The 23,394-nt window shown below is 33.9% G+C and overlaps 2 protein-coding genes across 5 annotated transcripts in view; both read right to left on the minus strand.

Moving 5' to 3' along the window:
* The window catches only part of LOC132628590 (cyclic nucleotide-gated ion channel 4-like), a 57,700-nt gene extending 49,593 nt beyond the window's left edge, over positions 1-8,107 (minus strand). For 2 of the 3 annotated variants that reach the window (XM_060344372.1, XM_060344368.1), the window contains exons 1-6: positions 7,237-8,107; positions 5,203-5,418; positions 3,851-4,164; positions 3,013-3,121; positions 1,488-1,724; positions 252-338 (exon numbers count right to left, since the gene is read on the minus strand). In XM_060344372.1, the coding sequence (XP_060200355.1) occupies positions 252-338; positions 1,488-1,724; positions 3,013-3,121; positions 3,851-4,164; positions 5,203-5,418; positions 7,237-7,761 (1,488 nt within the window). In that variant the 5' untranslated portion in view covers positions 7,762-8,107. The remainder of the gene's footprint in view (positions 1-251; positions 339-1,487; positions 1,725-3,012; positions 3,122-3,850; positions 4,165-5,202; positions 5,419-7,236) is intronic. The other variant, XM_060344361.1, reaches the window with a different exon arrangement.
* Positions 8,108-11,899: 3,792 nt separating this feature from the next.
* LOC132628610 (uncharacterized) lies at positions 11,900-19,531 on the minus strand. 2 transcript variants are annotated; one of them, XM_060344378.1, is made up of 6 exons: positions 19,325-19,530; positions 15,045-15,109; positions 14,918-14,947; positions 14,059-14,836; positions 13,426-13,695; positions 11,900-12,427 (listed from the first exon to the last, which is right to left on the minus strand). In XM_060344378.1, the coding sequence occupies exons 1-6, from the start codon at positions 19,415-19,417 to the stop codon at positions 12,362-12,364; spliced, it is 1,302 nt and encodes a 433-aa protein (XP_060200361.1). In that variant the 5' UTR covers positions 19,418-19,530; the 3' UTR covers positions 11,900-12,361. The 2 variants fall into 2 exon arrangements, with proteins under 2 accessions (XP_060200361.1, XP_060200367.1); XM_060344384.1 differs by lacking the exon at positions 14,918-14,947 and having other exon boundaries at positions 19,325-19,531.
* Between the last annotated feature and the right edge of the window lie 3,863 nt (positions 19,532-23,394).

Raw genomic sequence — 23,394 nt, forward strand, 5'->3', positions numbered from 1 at the left:
TACTATAATAATAACTAAATTCATAGTAAAATATTTATAGATATTTAGACCTTAGTAAATCTTTTAGTATGTATACAGAGTTTAGAAAAAAATCACTGGGTTCATGTGAACCCGCATCCAAGCTTCTAAATCCGCTCCTGATTATATCAATATTATGAACAAAATATAATAATCAACCGTCTATGATTTATCACATGATTAATTAATGATAACTTGAAAAACTCAAGTGTTTTAATGAAGTTCGAACTTACTGTTTCCCCCTTTGTGAAAATCAGGGACTTCACACGATCACAAATGTTCTCGAGCACCACATTGTCCATATGTTGAAACAAAGGCACCTGAAATAAGGGCAGTATGTTAGGTTGGATAATAAGACAGCTAGTTACCGGAATGGATACCGCCAAAGGTTATGATCGAAGCAATAACTACTCCTCCATCTTTTAATCAACAATCTCGAATTTAAGCTCTGAAAATAAAGTTGTCTTTGATGGTACTATAAAAGCTACTGTCTTTTAAGCGAGTTAGTTGTGCGAATTAAAAATATTTTAGAATGTTAATGTAAAAAAGTTCTTTTAAAATTTCTTACATGGTTCAATATTCGGTTTAAGACACAATTCATTTGACTTTATGTAGGGAATTCATACTTTGAGAGGTAAAGTACTCCCCACCAAAGGAGACTACACGCATAGGATTGGAACTTGAGATCTGGGGGTGGAAAAATTGTAGGGTTTGGACAAAATCTCGACGAGTCAAAATGGACTAATTAAATCATGAAACTTGTTATTGTCCAATCCTGCTCAAAAGTTACTTGGGTTAAGATGAGCTGGTTCCAGATAGGCCAAAAATGAGGGGTCATTTGCACATTTGACCCTATTTTGTGTTGGTCTTTAATTTTTGCCCTTCAAAATCGCACTCATGCATAGAGGTGTAGTTACTCATCATAATATCCACAAGTTATACCCGCGTCCTTAAAGAACTTATGTCTCACTAGACATAAGTTCGATTTTGAAGGGAAAAAATTAAAGACCAGCCGATTTGAAGGGCAAAAATTAAAGACCAGTCCATTTGAAGGGCAAACTATGCAATTACTTCCAAAGGGGAGTCATAGCCCAACCTGCCAATTCTTACCAAGTTTAATTAATTTGTTTGTTGTCTTATAATTCATTTAATTAACAAACAAAATTAATAACATTTTTCTTTTTATTATAACTATATATAACATATCAAACAAAAAAAAAACTTATTTTAGTATTCTAACAAATTTTTTTATGGATCAATATAGGAATCCAACTCTTAGATAGGTTGAATCTGAACGTGTTAAGATGGGTTGAGTTAATAATGGACATGTCATTAACCCGCTCAAACTTGAATGAGTTGGATGGTCTTATTCAGCTAGCTTTGCCTACTCTATCGAGATATCTGATTAAGCATGAATTTTAATTGTCACCGCACTATAACAAGAATTAAAGCACAAAAATTAAGTTTACCTGTCTGACCAAGTCCAAACAGAGATGGTACTTGATGTCCCTCCTAAGACCCTCAGGAAGATTTTGAATCATCTCACATTCATCAACTCCACGCGTTGCTGCCCATCTTTGCCTCTCAAAATTTCTAGTCCTTTGCTTTAACCCTCTAGGTAACCTTCTTCTCCTCATCCACCATTCTATGTTTCTCATCTTTAGTTGCATTGCCTGTTTCTTTGATGTTGTTGCATGCAAGAACACCTACATTCCATGTCAATATTACAGTTAAACCTCTCTGTAACAATACTAATATCATTTGTGTATGTGTGTGTTTTTTTTTTTTTGTTGCTATGGAAAAATATTGTTAAAAGAGAGCATATAACATGAAAATTCGGTTTCACAGAATACTTGGTTGTTATAGTGAGGTTCAGATATTTTTTATTGTTAATGATGTTATAGAGAATATTGTATAATATAACATAACATGAAAATCGGTTTCACCGAATGCTTGGTTGTTTAAATGATGTCCAGATATTTTTTGACCGCTATAGAAAAACATTGTCATAGAGAACATATAATATAACGTAACATGGAAAATCAATTTCACAAAGATATACTTCGCTGTTATAGTAAAATATCGTCGTTTGTCCGGATATTTTTTTGTTGCTATGGAAAAATGTTGTTATAGAGAACATATAATATATGGAAAATGTCCTAATATGCCCTTAAAGTATTTGAAATTGAGCAGATACGTCCTAGTTAATAGTTTAGCTCACATATACTTTTATCGTCTAATAGTTGGTCCAAATATGCCTCTACTATAACTGGACCCCACAATTAACTTAATTAGCTTATTAATAAGCGAAAAAAGTATATTCTTAAAGTATGCAAAATTGAGTAGTTTAGTTGCATGCAAGAATACATACATTTCATGTATCAAGATATGTCCATTACTCTTATGCGTTGATGGTGCAAAAAATATTTATATATACCACGAGATTACTTATACAATATTTATAAGTAATTTCTTATAATTACTTACAATTGCACAACTAAAGCTAATAGGAATTAGCGACGCACCAATTCTCTAGTTAAACAGTAAAATTCATTGTTAAACCTATGTAGCGACATATTATAAAAAAAATCTAATAGCTACGAGCGATATATCGTTAAATTATCAAAAAGTGTAGCTAATTTCATTTTTTTCTTTGTAGTGTTGGTTTATTTCCAATAAAAATGGTAATCAACAAGATGCGCTATCACAGTTAAATGATATTTGATTGCATGATGCATCAAAGACTTTAAACTATAGTGTGTCTAATTTTATCTGACTTAATTTCTATACAGTAATAGTGCAAAAAAATTTTATACTATCAGGTCACGTAAAAGATATTTGGACGCAACTATACATAAAAAGTAAAATTATTAGTGACCTAAGTATATGATAAGAATTACCAACTAGCTAGCTACTGCAACATGCTAAAATATTCATATTAATATTAGAGCAATATATCTCTCTATCAAGTGGTTTGAGAAGTAGGAAGTTTACCTTAATATTACCAATGAACATGGTGACCAGAATTAGCCCAGAGGTAAGAACTATGATTATGAAAACCACTTCTAGCCAATCTGTTGTGCTCTCCAAGTTCCCAAATGTACTGTTCAATTTTCATTTGCACAACAATTAATACACTTTGATTTGTTATTAACTCTATGTAAATATGACTAAAAAAACATTACTAGAAATATAAATATTTTTTATGGACGTTATGTCGGAAATCTAGGATTTTTTCACAAAAAGTATCGAAAATAGTTTCCGGACGAGCACATTTGTGACAGACTTCCGACAAAAATCTATCGGAAAAGAGTGTGTTTCTAGTAGTGAAAAAAAATCACAATATTTTATTAGATAATAGTAATAGCTATGCTGCTCGGACTCTCCAAAATTATTGCAACACCCGTGTTAAATCCTCTAAAAAGTGCACCCCTAAGGATTCCGGCACGCACCCAGTGACATTAATTTTTGAAGAATCTTGAGAGCAACACATGATATAAGTAGTTGAGAGTTGAGTCATGAGATACACATTTTTCTGATGGACGTTCCGTCGGAAATGTGTTTTTTTTTTTACTAAAAGCTGCCGAAATAATCTTCGATGAGCACTTACCTGACGACTTTCCGATGAAAATCTATCAGAGAAAACAGGTATTTCTAGTAGTGAAATAAAATCACAAAATATTATCTGATAAAAATCTACGCTGCTCAGACTCTCCAAAATTATTGCATTACCCGTGTCAAATCATATCCTCATACTTCTTAAAGATTCAACACGCATCCTGACAATATTTTTGAAGAATCCATACAGCAACGTAAATGATAAAGTACATACCTTAGAGTCATGAGACCCCAAAAGATGGGAAGGAGAATTTTCTCAATACGATTTTCATTAGAGACAAGTTGAACAGTCCATTGATAAGCTCCATAATCAAAATGATCCCCATTGTTTAAGCATGTAAATCTTGCATTACTTGTCTCTCCCCACATCAATCTACTTTTTCCTCTCACCAAACTACTTGTTCCATAATATATTGACTCTTCACATGCCAACATTTTGAGGCCACAACCTTTTGTAACTATGCATTGTTCTTTAAGACATTTGGCTGCCCTTTGAATACCTAGCAAATACCAACATGCTCCCACAGCCTGTTCATTCATTATATTAATTCACTTAGTTAATTAATTACAACTGAGAAACAACAACGAAATCAGAATTTTCACTAAAAAGTTCAAGATATATATAAAAAAAAGTAAGAGAGATAAGGGTCAAAAACACACCCCAACTATCACTTTTTTTTTAGTTTCATACCTAAACTATCAGAAGGTTGAGAAAACTACCTAAACTATTACTATCTAATTTGCAAAACACACCTCAAATTAGAATGTAATTTGTATATTACACCCCAAGCTCAACCCATGATGAGAAAGGATTATAAGAAGATACATGTTAAGGGGATTGAAGTATGAAAGTCAAAAGACGTGAACTCAAATATAGACTCTTCAAGTTCTTAAAATTGGTTTTACATAAGTATTATTTGAAAACCATATAGACAGTACTATAAGTAACAAAATAAATAATTCAAAATATTTAAAAAGAGTTTGAGAAATTGATAGTCAAAGAAAACGGGAAATTCAAATTGTATGAGTTTCTAAATATAGAACGTGACGATCTATTCTTTTTGGATTAAACCAAAATAGAAACAATACTACATAAAACGAAACATAGGGAGTAAGTTTTTTTCGCTACTATAAGAAGAAGAAGAAGAAGAAGAAGAAGAAGAAGAAGAAAAACAGGAATTAGCTATAAATTAAAATTCGTCGCTAATCTGTCACTAAACAACATCATGAAAAGATGATTTGTTTACATTTAGTTGTTAAATAGTATTAGCAACGATTTTTATTGTTTAGTGACAAAAGCTATTCCTTGCTAATTTTTATTCCCAGTGTTTGTTTACATTAGAACCTAAAGTTCATGTATCATGTACAAAATTAAATTCTGGGAAGGATTTAAGTATTTACACTCGACAATGTATAATCAATTAATCTATTAACACACTGTTGACAATATTTTTCGAATTATCAGATCACGTTTGTTCTAAACAATTACCAATACTATACTCATTATCACAGTTACACTAATATAATAGTATAAAATAGTATATACTGTCAATGCATAGAACTTACGTGTGAAGCGACAAAATAAGTGATGATGTTAAGAGCAATTCCCCACCAAACAGTGCCAAAAATATAGCCAGAGAAATTCTGCATGCGCCTCAAGAGGCAAACGGAGTGATAGATTTTGGGCAGATATTGAAATAAAAACATAATTAATAGCACTGTCATCACTGTTGTTGTCAGTCCTTTTTTCAGTAGAGTTGGGACGCCTACCCACATCACCAGCTGCAAAAAAAAAAAAAATCAACTAATAAAGTACGAATTTAAGTTATATACATTGTTAATATTAATTTTATACTGTACGTTGGCGAAATATAATGTATCGTGTGTGATAACATAGTAGTATATTAATAGGAAGAGATCGAGCTATATGTAAAGCTAAGGGATTCCAGTTGAATCTCATTCCTCGGAAATTAAAATGTATAAATGTGTTGAAGTGTGTAATACTTATAACAAGTAACAATGTAAAAACAATTACACTATCAGTAAATTTTATTGTGTGATCATAGCTATATGTAGAGATAAGGAATAAACGTGTTGGAGTGTGTGGCCATCTTATCTAAAGCCTAAAGGTTTAAGTTATTAGAGATAACATGCTTTTACTTATTTAATTATGTCTTTCAACATGCCCCCTCACGTGCAACATGATTCTTTTCATGGGTCAAAAACGGAGATTTTTTTTTTTTTGATGATATAGGTGGCTAGTGGTGATCTGTGTGTGACTATCTTATCTAAAAGGTTAAGTTTTTAGAGGTCAATATTATTATTTAATTAATTATACATTTTCTTGTAATATCACTACAAGAAAAAATATATTTGGCAACAAAATTATTTTTGTTGCCATAGATTGATTATTGTTGCAAAGTAATTTTGGCAACAATTTTTTTTTTGTTGCATAGACTTTTCCCCACGGCTGTTATTGCAACAACGTGCAACAACTTTTTTTTTATTGCCAAAAGTATTTTTTGCAACAATAATCAATACTATGGCAACAAAATTAATTTCTTTGGCAACAAAAAAGTTCATTTGTCAACAATAAAACTATGTTGTTGCCAAATATTAAATTTTTTGTAGTCATTTCTATACTTTCTTGTAGTGTATATGAAGGCAGAATATTTTAGGACCCCTAAACTGCAATTGAAGTTGTAAATTAAAAGAATTCCTCAAAGAAGAATTAGGTACATCACATGTCTACTGCTATTGAAGTTGTTCGGCCAGCATGCAACAAAAGCAATGGATGACATGCATGCCTTTTGTCATCTTTTAGTATAATTTCATGCTAAAAAACAAAATATGTTACTAGTTAGTACTCCGTATATCATTTTGATTCTTTTCTTTAAAAAAGAACAAGCAAATTGTGAATATTCATCTAAGTAGGTTCTATCTGTTGATTCTTAGGGAGCATACTAAGACGAATTTAGGGTGGATTTTTTCGGTTTAATAGAACTAACTATTGTTTTCTGACTTGAGCTATATATACTCTCGCCATTTTAATTCATATGAAACTATTTGATTAGGTATAGAGTTTAAGAAAGAACGACTGAATTTTGAAATTTGTGATGTTAAACATGTTGCTAACATTTGATTCTTTCTACAAGAGTAGCTAGGTACGTCGGGCTGATTCTGCCACTTTAACTGAACTTATTATTTTCAACTCAAACTATATACATATACACAAAAAATAAGCTTAATTATATTTCGGGTAAAGTGAAAATTTTAAGCTAAATTGTTTTCAAATTCATAAATGATTCATTCTTTTTGGAACCAAACACACTAAAAGGAAATATATATATGGCCATGTACATATAAAAGAAAAGCTTATCATTCAGGTTTAAGTTAAATGGTTTCCAAAATGAATCATTCTTTTTTAACATACTAAAAAAGAAATATGATCATGTAAACTAGAACAGACGGAATATAATATACAGGAAAAAGTTCAAAATATACACGTGTAATAAGATGATATTTATTTCTGAACTCGTTAATATCTTAAATTTTGAATCCATCTCTGATCACGAGAAATTAGTAAGAACTAGAACTCACCTGGGGTAAAGGTAGTATAACAAAGAGATCAAACAAGAAACCCTTGTTAGCCTTCAAGTTTGGCATGCTTCTTCTTCTAGTTATCATCTTGAATTGCAACAACATGTTGCATACATGTAACCCATCGGCCATGCACCGGAGAACCGTCACGGTGATGGCGAACCACCCGTCGACGAAAAGGCACATGCAACTCTCACTTATAGAAATAGCATAGAAAAAAAGTGGATCAACAAAAAGCCCTATTGCACATACTAGCAAGAAAACACTGTTCCATTCTTGAACCCATTGAGCTTTAGCGTCTATGAATTTATTTCTTGAGAAAAATAATCCTATGATATTTAATAATCCTACTTTATCATTTCTCCCACCACGATCGCCACTACATGGTTCATGAACTTTGTTAGACTCATTGGAGTACTCGTTTTCGTCTTCTTCTTCTTCTTCTTGGATTTCTTCTTCATCATCTTCTTCTTCGCCGTCAGTACTGACACTGTATCTATGTTCATGATCATGACGAGTGGCCATTTTCGCGTATCTGGAGGGTGTCAATACTAGAAACACGTGTATTTTTCTTTTGTGTACGGAGGGTGTCACTACTAGAAATACACGTATTTATCTTGTGGTTGGAGGGTGTCGATCACTACTAGAAATAAGCGTATTTTTTCGTGATTGTTTTGACAAAATATGTCAAAAATGTGCTCGTCAAGAACTGTTTTTGATGAATTTTAGTTGGAAATCCTAGATTTCTGATGGGAACGTCGGTAGGAGATCCTCGAATTTGAAGGGTGATTTTAGTTGGTGAAAGAGTTGAAGTGGAATTGGCTTTGGGAAGAGAAAGGAAGAATATATGCAGAGTTTTAGGAGGGAAGAGTGGGGTATGTAATGTGTCAAAAGAAGCTACAAATAATTGAGGTTTTTTGGAGTATTTGTTAGAGATATGGACCTATTTGAATCTCTTAGCCGTATCTGACCTCTTTTTATGTTTTTATTGAGTCGAGGGTCTCTCGGAAACAGCCATCCTACCTTGGTAAGAGTAAGGTCTGCGTACACTCTACCCTCCCCAGACCCCACGTTGTGGGATTTCACTGGGTTGTTGTTGTTGTTGTTAGAGATATGGAAGTAAATAGGGTAAGAAGACAAATTGGATGAATTCCCTAGAATGACCTTTGGTAATTTGTAGTAGTACTACTATAGAGTATCTGTTAATGGAACTGAAAAATAGAAAGGCACATTGTTTTTTTTTTTTTTTGGTTTCCCACCCTTTGTCCAGTATCCGCATTGGAGCCCGACTATATCCGGATGCGCGCCGTGTAGGGCCGGGAGAAATGCTCCCTACCAAGGATTTTTCCATACCCAGGACTCGAACCCAAGCACATTGATTTTATGTATATGTACAACTATATAAAGGAGTTACCTGGATTACTAGTGTAGTTTAACTGGTTGAAACACGGTAATCACTACTAGAAAAACGTGAATTTTTGACGGACTTTCCGTCAAAACACAATCAAAAATCTGGAATTTTCTACGGAAAGTTTGTCGGAGACAATTCTGATGAGCCAATTCCCAACATATTTCTCTCAAAAATCAATTTTTTTTAGTAGTGAATGATCTTTTTTTCAAGTTTAACGCTGTCGTCTTTGGTCAATTTTTTAAGTAATTAAATTTATTAGTTCATTTGGTTGGCATTTAGAACGAAATAATTATAAGTGTTGGTTTTATGATAGGGAAAGAGACATGGGAGGAAGATTTTTAAGAGACGTTTTATGGATGGACGATATGAATTTTTTCGAGATAGTATTCCCAAAAGCTGATGAAAAAAATGGAGCTTATTCTTAGGGAAAATAACGCTCTATGTCTATTTAGAGGAAATATTTATCCGAAATGGGTCATATTTTTAATATTATCAGAAATGATCCTTTTATACATTATTATACACTTTTATAGAAGATTGATACATCATTATACATGCGACATATTTTTGCTAACCACCCTTGCTCCGGAAATGCGCATTATTAGAGTATATATAATATAAAACTTAAACCTAGAATATAATTCAACAAAAAATAGAAAAATAGAAAAAAAGAAAAGTTGAGAAAGGGTAATATTGGAAAAACAGAGGGAAATTTTGTAGATAGGCATATAAAAATAGACAAAGGATTTTGAAGGAAGGTGCAGAGGGTGGGTCATATTCACGAATAAGTTTGAAAAACACAAGTTCGAAGTAGTTTCCTTTTTTTGTTTGTTTGCAAATCAATTATATTCAAAAGCTATCTCCGTTACTACTAGTACAAGATTACCATTACATCAAATATCACTTTCACGAAAACATAATTTATTATTATTACAAGCTCTCTGACACATAGAGCCGTTAGGCACTTGAACACATCACCTAGAATTTCAGTTCAACTTATAGACACTAACAGTAATACAACAACATACCCAGTGTAATCCCACAAGTGAAGTTTGAGAAGAATATTGTATACGCAGACCTTACCTCTACCTTGGGAGATACAAATATTGTTTCCAATAGATCCTCTTCAAGCATATAAAAGCAGTATGGAAAAGGAAACAACGGCAAAATACCACAGATAGCATGACAAAGCATATTGAAAAAAGGAACAGTAACTATAACAAAATAATACTATAATTGAAATACAAGAAATAACCAACATAGAGATCGAAGAACATGAAACTCTTCATTTCATCCACCCTGCACCAATACAATGTGTGAAATGATCGTCAATTTCCCTACTACCTTCAATAATAGACACTACCGGTGTATAATTATTTTTACACCATCGAAGTAACATGACCTATAAATATTAGTAATAGGTACAATAAGTTTGATTTGACAACCTAGACAATGAAGAAATGGCAGCATAGGGTGTTTTCGGTCCATTTTTTTCATGTTTGCTTGGTCATAATATTTCAGAAAATATGTTTACTAGGAAAACAAATTCCTTGAAGATTGGGAAAATGACTTCCTCGATGAGAGTAAGAAAAACAAGTTTCAGAAGGTACATTACGCATTGATGCCCAAACATCTGTAAATTGACCCATGTTTGACTAGCTAAGCAAACGACCCTCCCTCTCCTTTAATCTTTTCTCACATTTTTATTCGTATAAGTATTTCACATTCAAAAATACAATTCCTCCATGATTGGTGCAGGATTGATCACACAGCTACCAATTTACATAAAAGAGGCATTTGATAAAAAAATTCATGATGGCACACTTTGAGTCTCAAACTTTCTGTCTGAAGCAAATGCTGGAAATTCAGGAGGGGCACTATTAACCCAAAAATTAACGTGAAAGGGCAATTGGGGTACAATAGGTGGAAGGATGACAAATTTGAACTACGTTAGGGGCACTTTTGACCCTTTTCCATATACGATTATAATTTTTTGATAATCGAAGTTCGGATGAATCCTTGCGCCCCTAGCTCCGTCCTTTCCCCTTCTAATAATTTTCTAGTATTCTCTAACTTGGAAGTCAGAAGTGTGTAGAGTTGGGACTAAGTGCAAGGAGCACATGAATTTATTGTGGAGCAGTCTGCTCCTTCAGAATCTTAGATGAGTCTTGATAATATTCTTTGGCCCAGAATTGTAAACTTCGTTGTTTGTAGTTACAGACAGAAATTAAAGGACACTGACAATTTCTGTTATAACAGAATTAGTAGGCTAGCTTCCTTCAACTTTTCCTTTGTTTATTTATACTGAAACAAATTTTCAGTTTTGTGTACTATCGACCCAGTGATATGGTCCATCCTTCCTACTCCTACTACCCGCCAATGATGGGGGCACACCACTGATTTTGGCTCAATCCTCAAGACCAAGGGCCAGTGGTACATGACTTAAAACCCGATTGCTAGTGTACCCGTCCCTCGATGGATAATGGACCCGCTCCCTCTACGTCTTTGTTATATATAGATGATTAGTATATATAGTTTGTGTCATTGTGTTCTTACATCCGCTGATTTAAGCTCTTAATTTTATCTTTTTTACAACCTAGGGTTTTCACGGTATATGGTTACCAAGTAAAGGTTATCTGAAGTTCTCTGACCTGATTTCATTGTATGCAAGTGTAGAATGCGAATATCCAAACACAACCGGGAATGAGCTTTTCTTATTTTTAATTTATTATTGCAGAAAACAGTTTTGAGTATACTAACTTTTCGAGTTCTTTTCTAGACATTCTTTCTCGGTTATTATTCCTAATATAACAGAATGAATATAGAGAATTCATATAGCTAATCACACTAGTTTGGTGTTGAAATCGACTGTTTATTGTATTTCTTATATAGTAGTGTACCCTTTAGCAGTGTTGTCCGGTCAAGCTTGCACGTAGCTTAACTATTTCACGAGATACCTGTTATCGCTCGCCTACACAGTTAACGGGTAACTCTGCCCATCAAGACTTGCACGGATGGGAAGACATCACCTAATGTGTCCACCCCTCTACCCTTCTCCACTTAAATACAAGAGTTAGTTCGTTTGGCATACATAGCCTTCTCTCATTTAACCATGTTTCATTAATATATATAACCATGGATATGACTGGAAGATTTAAAAGAGGCCCCTAAACATGTAAAATTGAAAGACCATGCTAAAAATCACAGAGGCTAAATTCTGAAGAACCTATATATACAGAACAACTTGGTATATTTCCATAGAAGAAAATAGCAGTTCATTTTTATATCTCACAAGAAATGTACCAATACAAGTACAGGAAGAACCAAAGGGAGAAGTTTCAATTGAAGCTAGAGTTCATTATTCAATCTCCTTCAATTCTAAAAGCTTTTCTTCTCTCTACTTTAAAGTAATATTGAACACCTAAACCACATTGATTAGAAAAGAAGACATCTCGCCACTTCTGATCAACTCCCGCAAAGAACAAATAAGATGCAACAACAATTTTATGCCTCTTTCAGTATTGCTATGTACCAGACAGTAAAATGTGTTCCGTAAGTACTTGAAATATTGCAGCATAGCAATAAGATGAACCTCACAAAAAATCAATTTGACAGTTTTAGACCATCTACATGTCATTTACCCAATTTCATTGCAGTTAGCAGAGAACGGAAGAGGTAGAGCATGTACTATTTACATAGGGGTTCACTCTTTTATCAGTAGAAAGCCTTCTTTGTTACATTTGCACGATTCGTGACTCCCCTTCTGTTATCTAGGTTCACCTGCATTCATGAAAAATGTAAAGGAAGTTATTCCTTTCACTCAAATTGCTTCTCCCTCTCGATGACTATAGATGTAATGATTATCTGACAGTCACAAATTAATTTTTTTTTTTGATTAAGCACCGGGTGTCCAAGGCTCTTTGAGCCCCGACTAATCCCGGGGGTGCACAGGCCCTCGGCAAGGAGTTTCCCGCAAGTGCACCATGGGTAATTCAGGGTTTTACCCAGTCCGATGGCCCTCAGAAATTGTTTGCACCCAGTGGGTTTCGAACTTGAGACCTTGAAAGGGAGCACCCCAAGGCTCGAGCCAATTGCCACCAGGCCAACCCCTGAGGGTTAACAGTCACAAATTAATTGCTAGAGAGACTATTTCATATCTCAACATAGACTAATGGTAAAAAGTTAGTGGAAATGATTGATAAAGGAATGAAATATATCCAGAATATATTGGCACGCCCAATGGTGCCAGATGACTAAAAAGCCCGGAGGAAAAACATAGTGAATATAGAAAAGGATGTACCATAGCAAAACATAAGCAGGCAAAGACGTCAAAAGAACTTTGATTTCAGCTTTCTAGTCAAAAACGCCCCCAACTAGTGATACACCCTCTTGTCCCATTTTATTTGGGATGGAGGGGCTATATATTTAGCAGTCATATAGGATTACTGCACTAACGTGAAATAAGGCCAGAAGCTACTTAACTATGATATATACATACGCTACAACAACAACAACAACATCCCAGTGAAATCCCACATCGTAGGGTCTGGGGAGGGTAGAGTGTACGCAGACCTGATTCCTACCAAGGTAGGACGGCTGTTTCCGAAAGACCCCCGATATATACATACGCTAAGTTCTGCAATATATCTTCAGACTTAGCTCCACCACAATAATGTGCATTTACTAATTTGAACTATTGAGGTTTTTTTTTTCTTTGTATACCAGTCAGAAAGGAAAACTATTGAGCAAGAATAAGTGGCTAAGAGTACAAAGGTTACCATTAAACCACTCGGCTTTGTGCTCTGGCAGCTTCTTTTATTCTCATTTTTGTAACTTGAGATTTTTGTACTACACCCCTGGTTGCCTTTGACAATTGACTTCTGGCTCATACTCATTCTCACAACAGCATTCTCCTTACCGCTGCTCACAACCCTTCTACACTGGCTACTTCCAATTCTTTCACTAGGCTTTGAGACCAAATTTGAGGATACACGTTCATTGGCTCTTTGAGGAACCAAAGCTTTTCTCTGTACATTATGCAGATGAACCTATAACATCACACACAATTTGGATAAACCAATCAGTTTATCAATGGTTGAAAGCAGCAAAAAATATTAGAAATCTACCCCCCGCGCAAAAAAAAAAAAAATCCTGGAGGAGGCCAATTCATCAAAAATGCTGGTCCTGGCTACAATGCTCAATCACTTAGAAATAGTCAAGAATTACAGAAACCCTTCTCAATCCCCAAACTTTGCAGTAAAATAGAAGGGAAGAAACATACTAAGTAAATCAGCTCTATGGCCTTGCCAAAACATAATCTTCTAAAATATCCTACTTGCCAAATGATGAAAAACAATAAAATGAGGAAGCTTGCAATATAAAGCTTTTGAACGATTTTTCTGGTCTCTCACCTTTGCTTTATTACTTTCACCGGGAACAGACGAAGAAACAGATCTTCCAGTAACCATTTTAGGGATAGAAGTTCTATTACGAGCTTGAACAGGAACGTTGGACATATTTGCTTGTTTCGCTTGTACAATTGGAGTTGCATTTCTACTATCTGGGGTTTTCTCTTTATTCTCTCTCTCAGTTTCGCCTACTGAAGAAGATCCTACACTTGATTTACTTGAGGAAGTTTTCCGACCTTCTGTTTGCCCACAAACATTTACCTCCATCCTTGATGCTTGTCTTGTAACACAACTTTTCCTCAGACTTACTTTTAGAACTGACAAGAGCCCCGTGGTTTGACCAAGTACTGGACCACAAGCTTCAGATGTAATGGTGCTTGAAGAATCGCTAACACACAACTCTTGCTTGTAACTCTGTTCACCATTCTCTGATGTAATGCCGCTGCTTATTGAACGGGTTTTGTCTCTATACACAGCCAAAGAATTCGAGTCTGAAGCTGCAGAGCTTGTTAATCTTTTATGATTTGTCTTATGCTGAATTACTTTACCAGCTTCTAAACCCCCTATATGTAAGTGCTTAACTGGATGTTTCTTATCCAAGGTAAGCGTCTGATCTCCTTGACTCCACTGTCTGCTTCGGGAATCTTTCCCTCTTGATCTTGAAACTGAAGGCGGAAGCTTAGGAGAAGATGATCCCTGCATGCCATGCTCCAGGTTTATGGAACTCTCTCCAGAGCGAGAAAATACAGACTTCAATTGTCGAGAAGAAATCTGGTGAAATCTGAAAAATCATTCAACTTAGAGATACCACATTAATATAGTGAAACTGCACAAGTCAGCAAAATAAAAACAAGATGCGTACGGATGGCTTATGTGGAACCATTCATCGTCCCTGCAACAAAAAGATAAAATGCTGGATTGAAAAACTAATTTCTCAAGAAACCAGCATAAAGTTGACAAACCCAAACAACCCGTACAGCCACACTCACATGTCGTTATAGGCAGACTTACATTCCAAGGTGAGGTCCATCCACATAGGAGCCTCAATTTGATCCTGTGGATATCACATAATTAAAATGTCAAAGGACTTTACAGACCATTCTAGCAGTTCTAAATTCTATGGCCACATTAAGTTACAAGGTTACACAAAAAGAGAAGTTATGGCAAAATTAACAAATCAATAAAACAATTACACATCAATCACCAAACTAGTTGTGCATTAACTATATGAATCTAATATACTCCGTTTTATTCAAGACTATTTCACTCCAATACTAAATAATTATTCTTTTCTTTATTTATGGCAAAGGAACAATATTGTAAGAAATTTTTAGAATGAGCAGTGAGTACCATTGGCAAAAATCAAATAAAAGAAGGTTCCAAACAAAAACCTCATGACTTGTCCCTGGACCAAAAAGCTGATAACCAAAACCACAATGACTCATAAGCTACTAATAGATGAGGGATGCAAAATCATGATTGCTAACACAAACAAAGAATTAGGCCAAAACAGTGGTCGAATTAAATGAGTACCACTGAGAAATGCCAGACAAAATTTCCATTCTCTTATTCTATACAAATCAATCAAACAACTAAACCACAACAACAACATACCCAGTGAAATCCCACAAAGTGAGGTCTGGGGAGGATAGAGTGTACGCAGACCTTAACCCTACCTGGGGAGGTAGAGAGGCGATCAAACAACTAAACATCAATCCCAAAATAGTTTTCCATTAACTATATAAATCTTATATACTCATTCCAGTCTATTCAAGCCTACTTCACTCCAATACTGAATTTTTTTTTTTTATTTTTTTTTTGAAACTGGTAACTCTTTCTATATTTCATATGTAGCAAACAGTACTTAGGTACTGCTGAAACCGTATTTACAAGAAAGTCTAACTTTTACTGTCCTCTCTCTATATTGTATCTAAAACATCAATTGTAGTGACAGTATCATTAGAGTAGATCTGATTGCACCAAAAACACAACAACAAAATAAAGCTTAACTTGATCTTCTGCACCCCATTCTCCACATTCTCAAAACATCTGGAGTTTCTCTCCTTCCAAATTGTCCACCAAATGCAAGCAGGGATAATTCTACATCTAGTCCTGTCCTTTGCCTGTAAGCCTGTTTCCTCCTAGCTTTTAAGAGCATCTGTAACCTTCCCAGGCATGGTCCAGGAAATGTCTTTGAGATTAAGAATAATTCTCCATAGATGAGCTGTTATCTTACCGTGAAGGAAAAGATGGTTAACTGTCTCTGATGTTTCCCCACACAAAAAGCATCTGGAGCATAAAATGAAACCTCTTTTCATCAAATTATCTTGTGTAAGAGCTGCTTCTTTAGCCAGTAGCCACACAAAACAGGCAACTTTGTGAGGAATTTTTGTTTTCCAGATGTGTTTCCAAGGCCAGTTGGCTATCTGCTGATTGGAATAATTCATCAACTTGTAAGCTGCATTAACTTTGAATAAAACCCTTACTGCTGCCTTGCCACCATAATACATCTTCACCTGTCTGTAGTCCACTAAACTGCTCTAATGTACTAAAGAATTCAACCACTCTTTGCACATCCCAGTCATTGATATGTCTTCCAAAAATGATGTTCCATCTTTGAGGTGTCCACATCTCTGCTATAGTCCTCTGCTGGTTTAGAACTATATTGAAGATATCTGGGAAGACCACATCTAATCTGCCAATTTCATGCCAATTGTCCTTCCAAAAGCTAGTTTTACTCCCATCAAACACTTTGATCTTGGAATTATCCCTCAACTCACTCCACAGTGTTCTAATGGATCTCCATAGGCTAACCCCAAATGGTGTAGTGACCTCCTTAGTCATCCATTTGTCTTCCTGTTCGTACTTTGCTTTAATAATATTCCCCCAAAGGAGTTGATTCTCATTGGTGAACTTCCACAACCATTTCATTCTAATACTGAATTTCTTTATTCATGGAGAAGGAATGATATTGTAAGAATATTTAGAATGAGCAGTGAGTACGATGGGCGAAACCATAATGAAATACATTCAATAAGAGAAGGTGGTCTAAAATGTAGACTTCATGACTCATCCCCGGACAAAACGAGATGATAACCAAAACCACAGTGATTTGTAGGCTACTCTAGATGAGAATGCAAAATCATGATTGCTAACACAAACAAAGAAACCCAAATTTGGCCTAATCAGTGCTCGATTATAACGAGTACCAATGAGAAATACAAGAGAAATTACCATTCTCTTTTTCTATACAAACCCATTTCAACCAGTTGAAACCCATGACATCCACCATTACAAAGATACATCTCAACAACAAATTACAACAAGGTATCAATCCCAAAACCACAGTGATTTCTAAGCTACTGTAGATGAAGTATTGTAGGATTATTTAGAATAAGCAGTGAGTACCATAGGCCAAAAACAGTGCTCAATTAAAACGAACTAATGAGAAACACGAGAGAACATTTCCATTCACTTTTTTCTATACAAACCAATTTCAACTTCATGAAACCCATAAATCATAATATCCACCATTAAAAATACATCTCAACAACAATTATAACAAGGTCTAAATCCCAAAATCACAGTGATTTGTAAGCTACTGTAGATGAGGGATAAAAATTATACTTGCTAACACAAACAAAGAAATCCAAATTAGGCCAAAAGGCCCAAAACAGCATTCCATACTCGATTAAAATGAGTACCAATGAGATACACGAGCGAAAATTTCCATTCTCAATCCCAAACTACCTAGGGTGACTATATAAATCCTCAATATCCATTCTACTCCATTTGGACTGTCACAATTCAGTAAATATACAAATAATGACTGCTAACACAAACATAGAAACCCAAATTAGTTCATTTCAATTCCTCTTATTCTATACAAAACCCATTTCAACTATGTAAAATGGGTCTCAATTACAACAAGGTCTCAATCTCAAACTACTATATAAAACCCCTGTATCCATCCTACTCCATTTGGACTATCGCATTTCAATAAACATAAAATCTCGACAAACACCAAAGGATTTAAGATAAAGTTGATAACCAAAACTAAAGTGATTTGTAAGCTGCTATAGACGAGGAATGAAAATTATGATTACTAACACAAACAAAGAAACCCAAATTAAGCCAAAACAACATTCGATTAAAACAAATACCAATTAGAAATGCGATAGGAAGTTCCATTTCCCAACATGGAAAATTTTCAAAAAATACACTCCCTCCGTCTTGTCCACATTACTATAAATATTCGTCCCAAAATACTTGTCCATTTACAAAATAAAGATAGAATTAGTTAAGTTTTTCCTACTTTGCCCATAGCATTAATTGTTTTTTAAAGTAACCAATGTTGATTAAAGTACAATTAATTGGAGAGATATAAGGGTAATATAGTAAAAATACACTTTTATTTATGATTTCTTAAAGAGCGTGTAAAAGGAAAAGTGGCCAAGTGATATGGGACGAATGGAGTACAGCCCAACATAAAATATTACGCCACATAGCCCAATATACAACATTATACCTGGGGGGAAAAGCATTATACATAATGTATCATCCTTGTACAAAATGTGTTTATACACAAATATGGACTAAACCAGGTAACAAAACCAAAATGTGGGGTGAATTGATTAAAGGCATAATACATAAATAGGCCCTTAAACTTGGCCACAACTGGCAAGTATGCTCTACAACTTTGGGTATGCACAATTAGACACCTCAACTTATATAAAGTTGAACAAGTAAACACAAATAATGACGTGGCACATAAATATTGGAGTGCCACATCAACATTTGTGTTTACTTGTTCAACTTTATACAAGTTGAGGTGCCTACTTGTGCACACCCAAAGTTGAAGGGCATACACGCCAGCTGAAGCCAAGTTTAAGAGCCTATTTATGTATTATGCCTTAGAATAAATGACCCTCTACAAAATATAGCACATCACCTCTGTGTTATTTCATAATCGCTCATTTATACCGAGGGTCATATACGTCTAATCAAGACCCCTTTTAACTAATTTCCTCCCAAAATATGGGCTGCGTGGCATAAATATTTTCTCCCCGTAGACATAGAGCGTAATTTTCCCAACATAGAAACCCAAATTAGGTCAAAACATTCCAATTCTCTTTTTCTATACAAACCCATTTCAACTACGTAAAAATGGGTCACAATTTGAACTGTCACATTTCAATAAACACACAAATATTAACAAACATTAGAGTATTAATTAAAGATTAAAAGTTAAGGCAGTTAACATTTTTACCAGAAAAGCCCAGTGATTGAATTGTTCGTTGCATTTCTTTGATAAATTTTCAACCAGTGACGGTTTTGAGAGACCCATTTGTGTCTTCTTCATCGGAATCTGTGGACTCACCGGTCAATTTACTGTTCTTCAGTGTCCTTTTTGGCGTTTTTTTGAGATTTGAGGGATTCAAAAGAACAAACATAACACGAGATTGCTGAAAGTTCTTATAAGTACAATACAGTCCTCGTCTTTTCGACTTTTTTATTTGCACTTATTATTTAGTTACTATTGTTTGGTTGCTGGCTATTGTTTGGTTGCTGGCTAGAGTTATGCATATATTAGTAATATATAAATTAGTTACGAGGAAATTTATGTATTATTTTATGCAGAGATTAGTTATGCATTGTTTACTTATTCATGTAGTATTAGTTAGTTCATCTTCTACACTGTATAAGATAATACTTCATAGATTCCTCATAACTTATACATGTATTAGTTATCGAGTTTCTGAATTTCAAATTAAATATTGTATTAGGTAGGTTGAATTTTACTACCTCCGTTCACTTTTACTTATCCATTTTTTACTTTTCACGTTGTTTAAGAAATAATGATTAAGATAGATATTTTACCACAATACCTCTATTAACTAATACTCAATCTCAATAATTGAAACTCAAATTCTCATACGTAATTATTAGAGCAATGTAAAGTTTCACGGTTCAACATTAAGTTGCTTCAAATTCTTTGGAGCCAAAAGTAGAGAAGAGGTTTGTGTCAATTCCAATGCTATGCATTGATTAAGTAAAATTGATTATTATAATTTCTAAAAGTCTTGGTAAATAAATTAAGGGTAAAATAGGAAAAAACATTGTCTTATCTTGATATGTGACAAATGACAAGTAAAAATAAAAATTTATTTTAGAAATAGTGAATAAGTAAAAGTGAACGGAGAAAGTATATATAACTAAAGGTGGCAACCGGTTCCAACCGGAACCGGTTAAGGAACCGGCCGGTTCCGGTTAAACGGTTTTAAACTCCAAACCGGAACCGGTCCGGTTTGGAGTGGTTAAAATCTTTTTTTTTTTTTTTTTGTATTATATATATATATTATAGTATTTATTAATATATTGTAGCTATATTTACATATGTTATACAAGTTTATAATAAAAGTTTAAATATTTACTGACTAACAGCAAGTCAGCAATACAGAATAGTGCTTTTCGTACACATATATATGTATAACTTATATATACTTATCTATATGTATAACTTAATATATATGCTATATATACTTAATATATATACTATATATATATATATATATATATATATATAGTATATATATTAAGTATATATAGCATATATATTAAGTTATACATATAGATAAGTATATATAGTATATAGTACATATATATAAGTTATGTATATATATTAAGTTATACATATATATAAGTATATTAATATATATATACTTATATACTATATATACTTACATATGTGTATAACTTAATATATATACTATATATACTTATATATATGTACTATATACTATATATACTTACTTATATACTATATATACTATTTTTTCTATATATACTATATATACTTATATATGTTTAAGTATACTATATAACTTAATATACTTATAAGTATATTCTTAGTATATTTTAGGTATATTCCTAACTTAATAAAAGTAAAAATATGAACACAAGTAAATAGAAGAAAGCTCAATGAGTCATATATTTTATTCATTCTTTGATAACATTTATTTGCAAGTTGTATTTTTTTTTAACTTGCAAATAATACATGAGTTGTACAAAAATAGTAGAATAATAAAATCACCAATTTTGAACCATTTCGTTAATTTCCCCCACATCATATTCGGTCATGGAAATATCTTCAAAGTCTTCCATTTGGTCCGGTCCACTAGCTATCAAATCTTCAATTTCTTCCTCTTCGCCTTCCTCAGCTTCTGAGTTTTGGTTGCGTCGCTCCGATCTAATCCAATCTCGAATGCACACTAGTACTTGCAAGCTAAAGCCGGATAATGAATGTCTATGGTCTCCAATTTGCTGTCTTCCTTGGCTAAATGCGCTCTCCGAAGCCACGGTTGATACTTGAACCGTAAGGATATCTCGAGCCATTCTTGAAAGTACCGGATAGCTTGCCTTGTACTTCTTCCACCATGCTAAGACGTCCACCTTATCCAGTTGGTTGATATCTACATTTGGGTGCATCAAATAAAAGTTATATTCATCAAAGTTTGCAGTAGAAGAAGAAGTTGGCTGTGAATGTAAAACTTTTAAACCCGACAAGCCCTTTTTGCTACTCTGAGAAGTAGTAGGGCGTGGAGCAACGGGTGTAGCACGTTCTTCCAAACTAGAATAATGAGTAAAAACTTTTCTAAACTCATCATCAATAGCGAGATCGGCTTCAGCTAAAGATGGTTGAACTCCCTCTTCAATTTCTAAAAATGTATAAATTTGACTAACCAAATTTTTAGTATAAGACAGTTTTAAACAAGGATTTAAAAGGGAACCCAATATAAATAAAGTTGGGATGGGAAAAAAATACTTCTTAAATTTGATTATCATTTCAAAAATAGCCACTTGATAATCGGGTTTATATTTATACTCTTGTAAAACTCTAGCTATTTCCGCTAAGTAGGCTAAAATTCCGGTTACCGTGCGATAGAATTGTCTAGAAAAAACAAGAGTTGCATTATAAAAAATTTCTAAGAGTTCAATACATTCTTTAACATTTTCCCAATGCCTAAAAGTTAACCAATCCTCACTATCAGTATTATATTTGTTGTGAACTTGTTGTATGGGAATCCTATACTCATATGCTTGTTGTAGCATAATGTAAGTGTAGTTCCACCTAGTCTCAATTTCTACTTGAATTTTCCTAGGTCTAAGGTTATTTTCCACACAAGCATTCTTAAAATCTCTAATTCTTCCCCTATTAGCATTACAAAAAAGAAACGCAACAACATTTCTAACTTTTTGAACAGAATCATCAAAATGCACAAGACCATCTTTAACAATTAAATTTAAAATGTGACAACTACATCTTACATGAAAAATATTTCTTAGAGGAGGGTTTATTTCTCTTTTTAAAAGACCAATTGCCTTTGTATTATTAGAAGCATTATCTAAAGCAATACAAAGTGTTTTTCTATAAATGTTAAAAAATCTCATTATAGTAGACATTGAATCGGCTAAAATTTTTCCATCGTGACGACCTTTTCCTTCGTCATATAAAAAAGCTATAATTCTTTTTTGCATAACCCAGTTGTCATCAACCCAATGACATGTAATAGCAAAAAAATCTAAATGGTTAATACTAAGACCCAAATCAGCGGTAAGACAAACATTACAATTTAAAGAATTAAATACATGGCGCAAATAAAATCTATATTTTTTAAACAAATCTATAACATCGCCTCTACAAGTACTTCTAGGAATACTCTCAAATAACGGATTATAACAGCGTTGAATGTAAGTAACAAATCCCAAACCTGAGGGAAAGGAAAATGGTAAACAATCATAAGCTACCATTTTAGCTATTTCTACACGCTCCTTTTTCTTGTCATACTTAAAATTTCTACCGGTTCGTGGGTCTATCGTCATTTGAATCCCCCCCCACATTTGAACCCGTTTGCTCTCCCCAAGCATCCATATGTTTGGTTCTCATATGAGCATTTAGTGTACCCGTTCCACCATCCTTACCAGTTCCTTGCTTAAAACTAAATACTTGTCCACATATGTTACATGTAGCTGATTGGTTTTCCCTATTCTTAGTCATAAATTTCCAAATTTTAGCTATTGGCTTACGAGTTCTAGGCGGTTTGTCTTGTGTATGTGATTGTGCAGGACATGTATCTCCTATGGGATTTTCGGGGGGTTGTGTTTCATCATCATCATTTAAGTCTTCATTAAAAGTGTCGGTACAATGTTGTTGCATTGCCTCATGACCTAAAAGTGGATTATTTCCACCAACATCAATACCTAAATTAGGTGTTTCTTCCACAAATGTTTCCTCATTAAGCGCACCCCTAACAATACGACTACTACTACCGGCACCAC

Source organism: Lycium barbarum, chromosome 1, assembly GCF_019175385.1.
Source record: "Lycium barbarum isolate Lr01 chromosome 1, ASM1917538v2, whole genome shotgun sequence".
In the NCBI taxonomy this organism is placed as follows: domain Eukaryota; kingdom Viridiplantae; phylum Streptophyta; class Magnoliopsida; order Solanales; family Solanaceae; genus Lycium; species Lycium barbarum.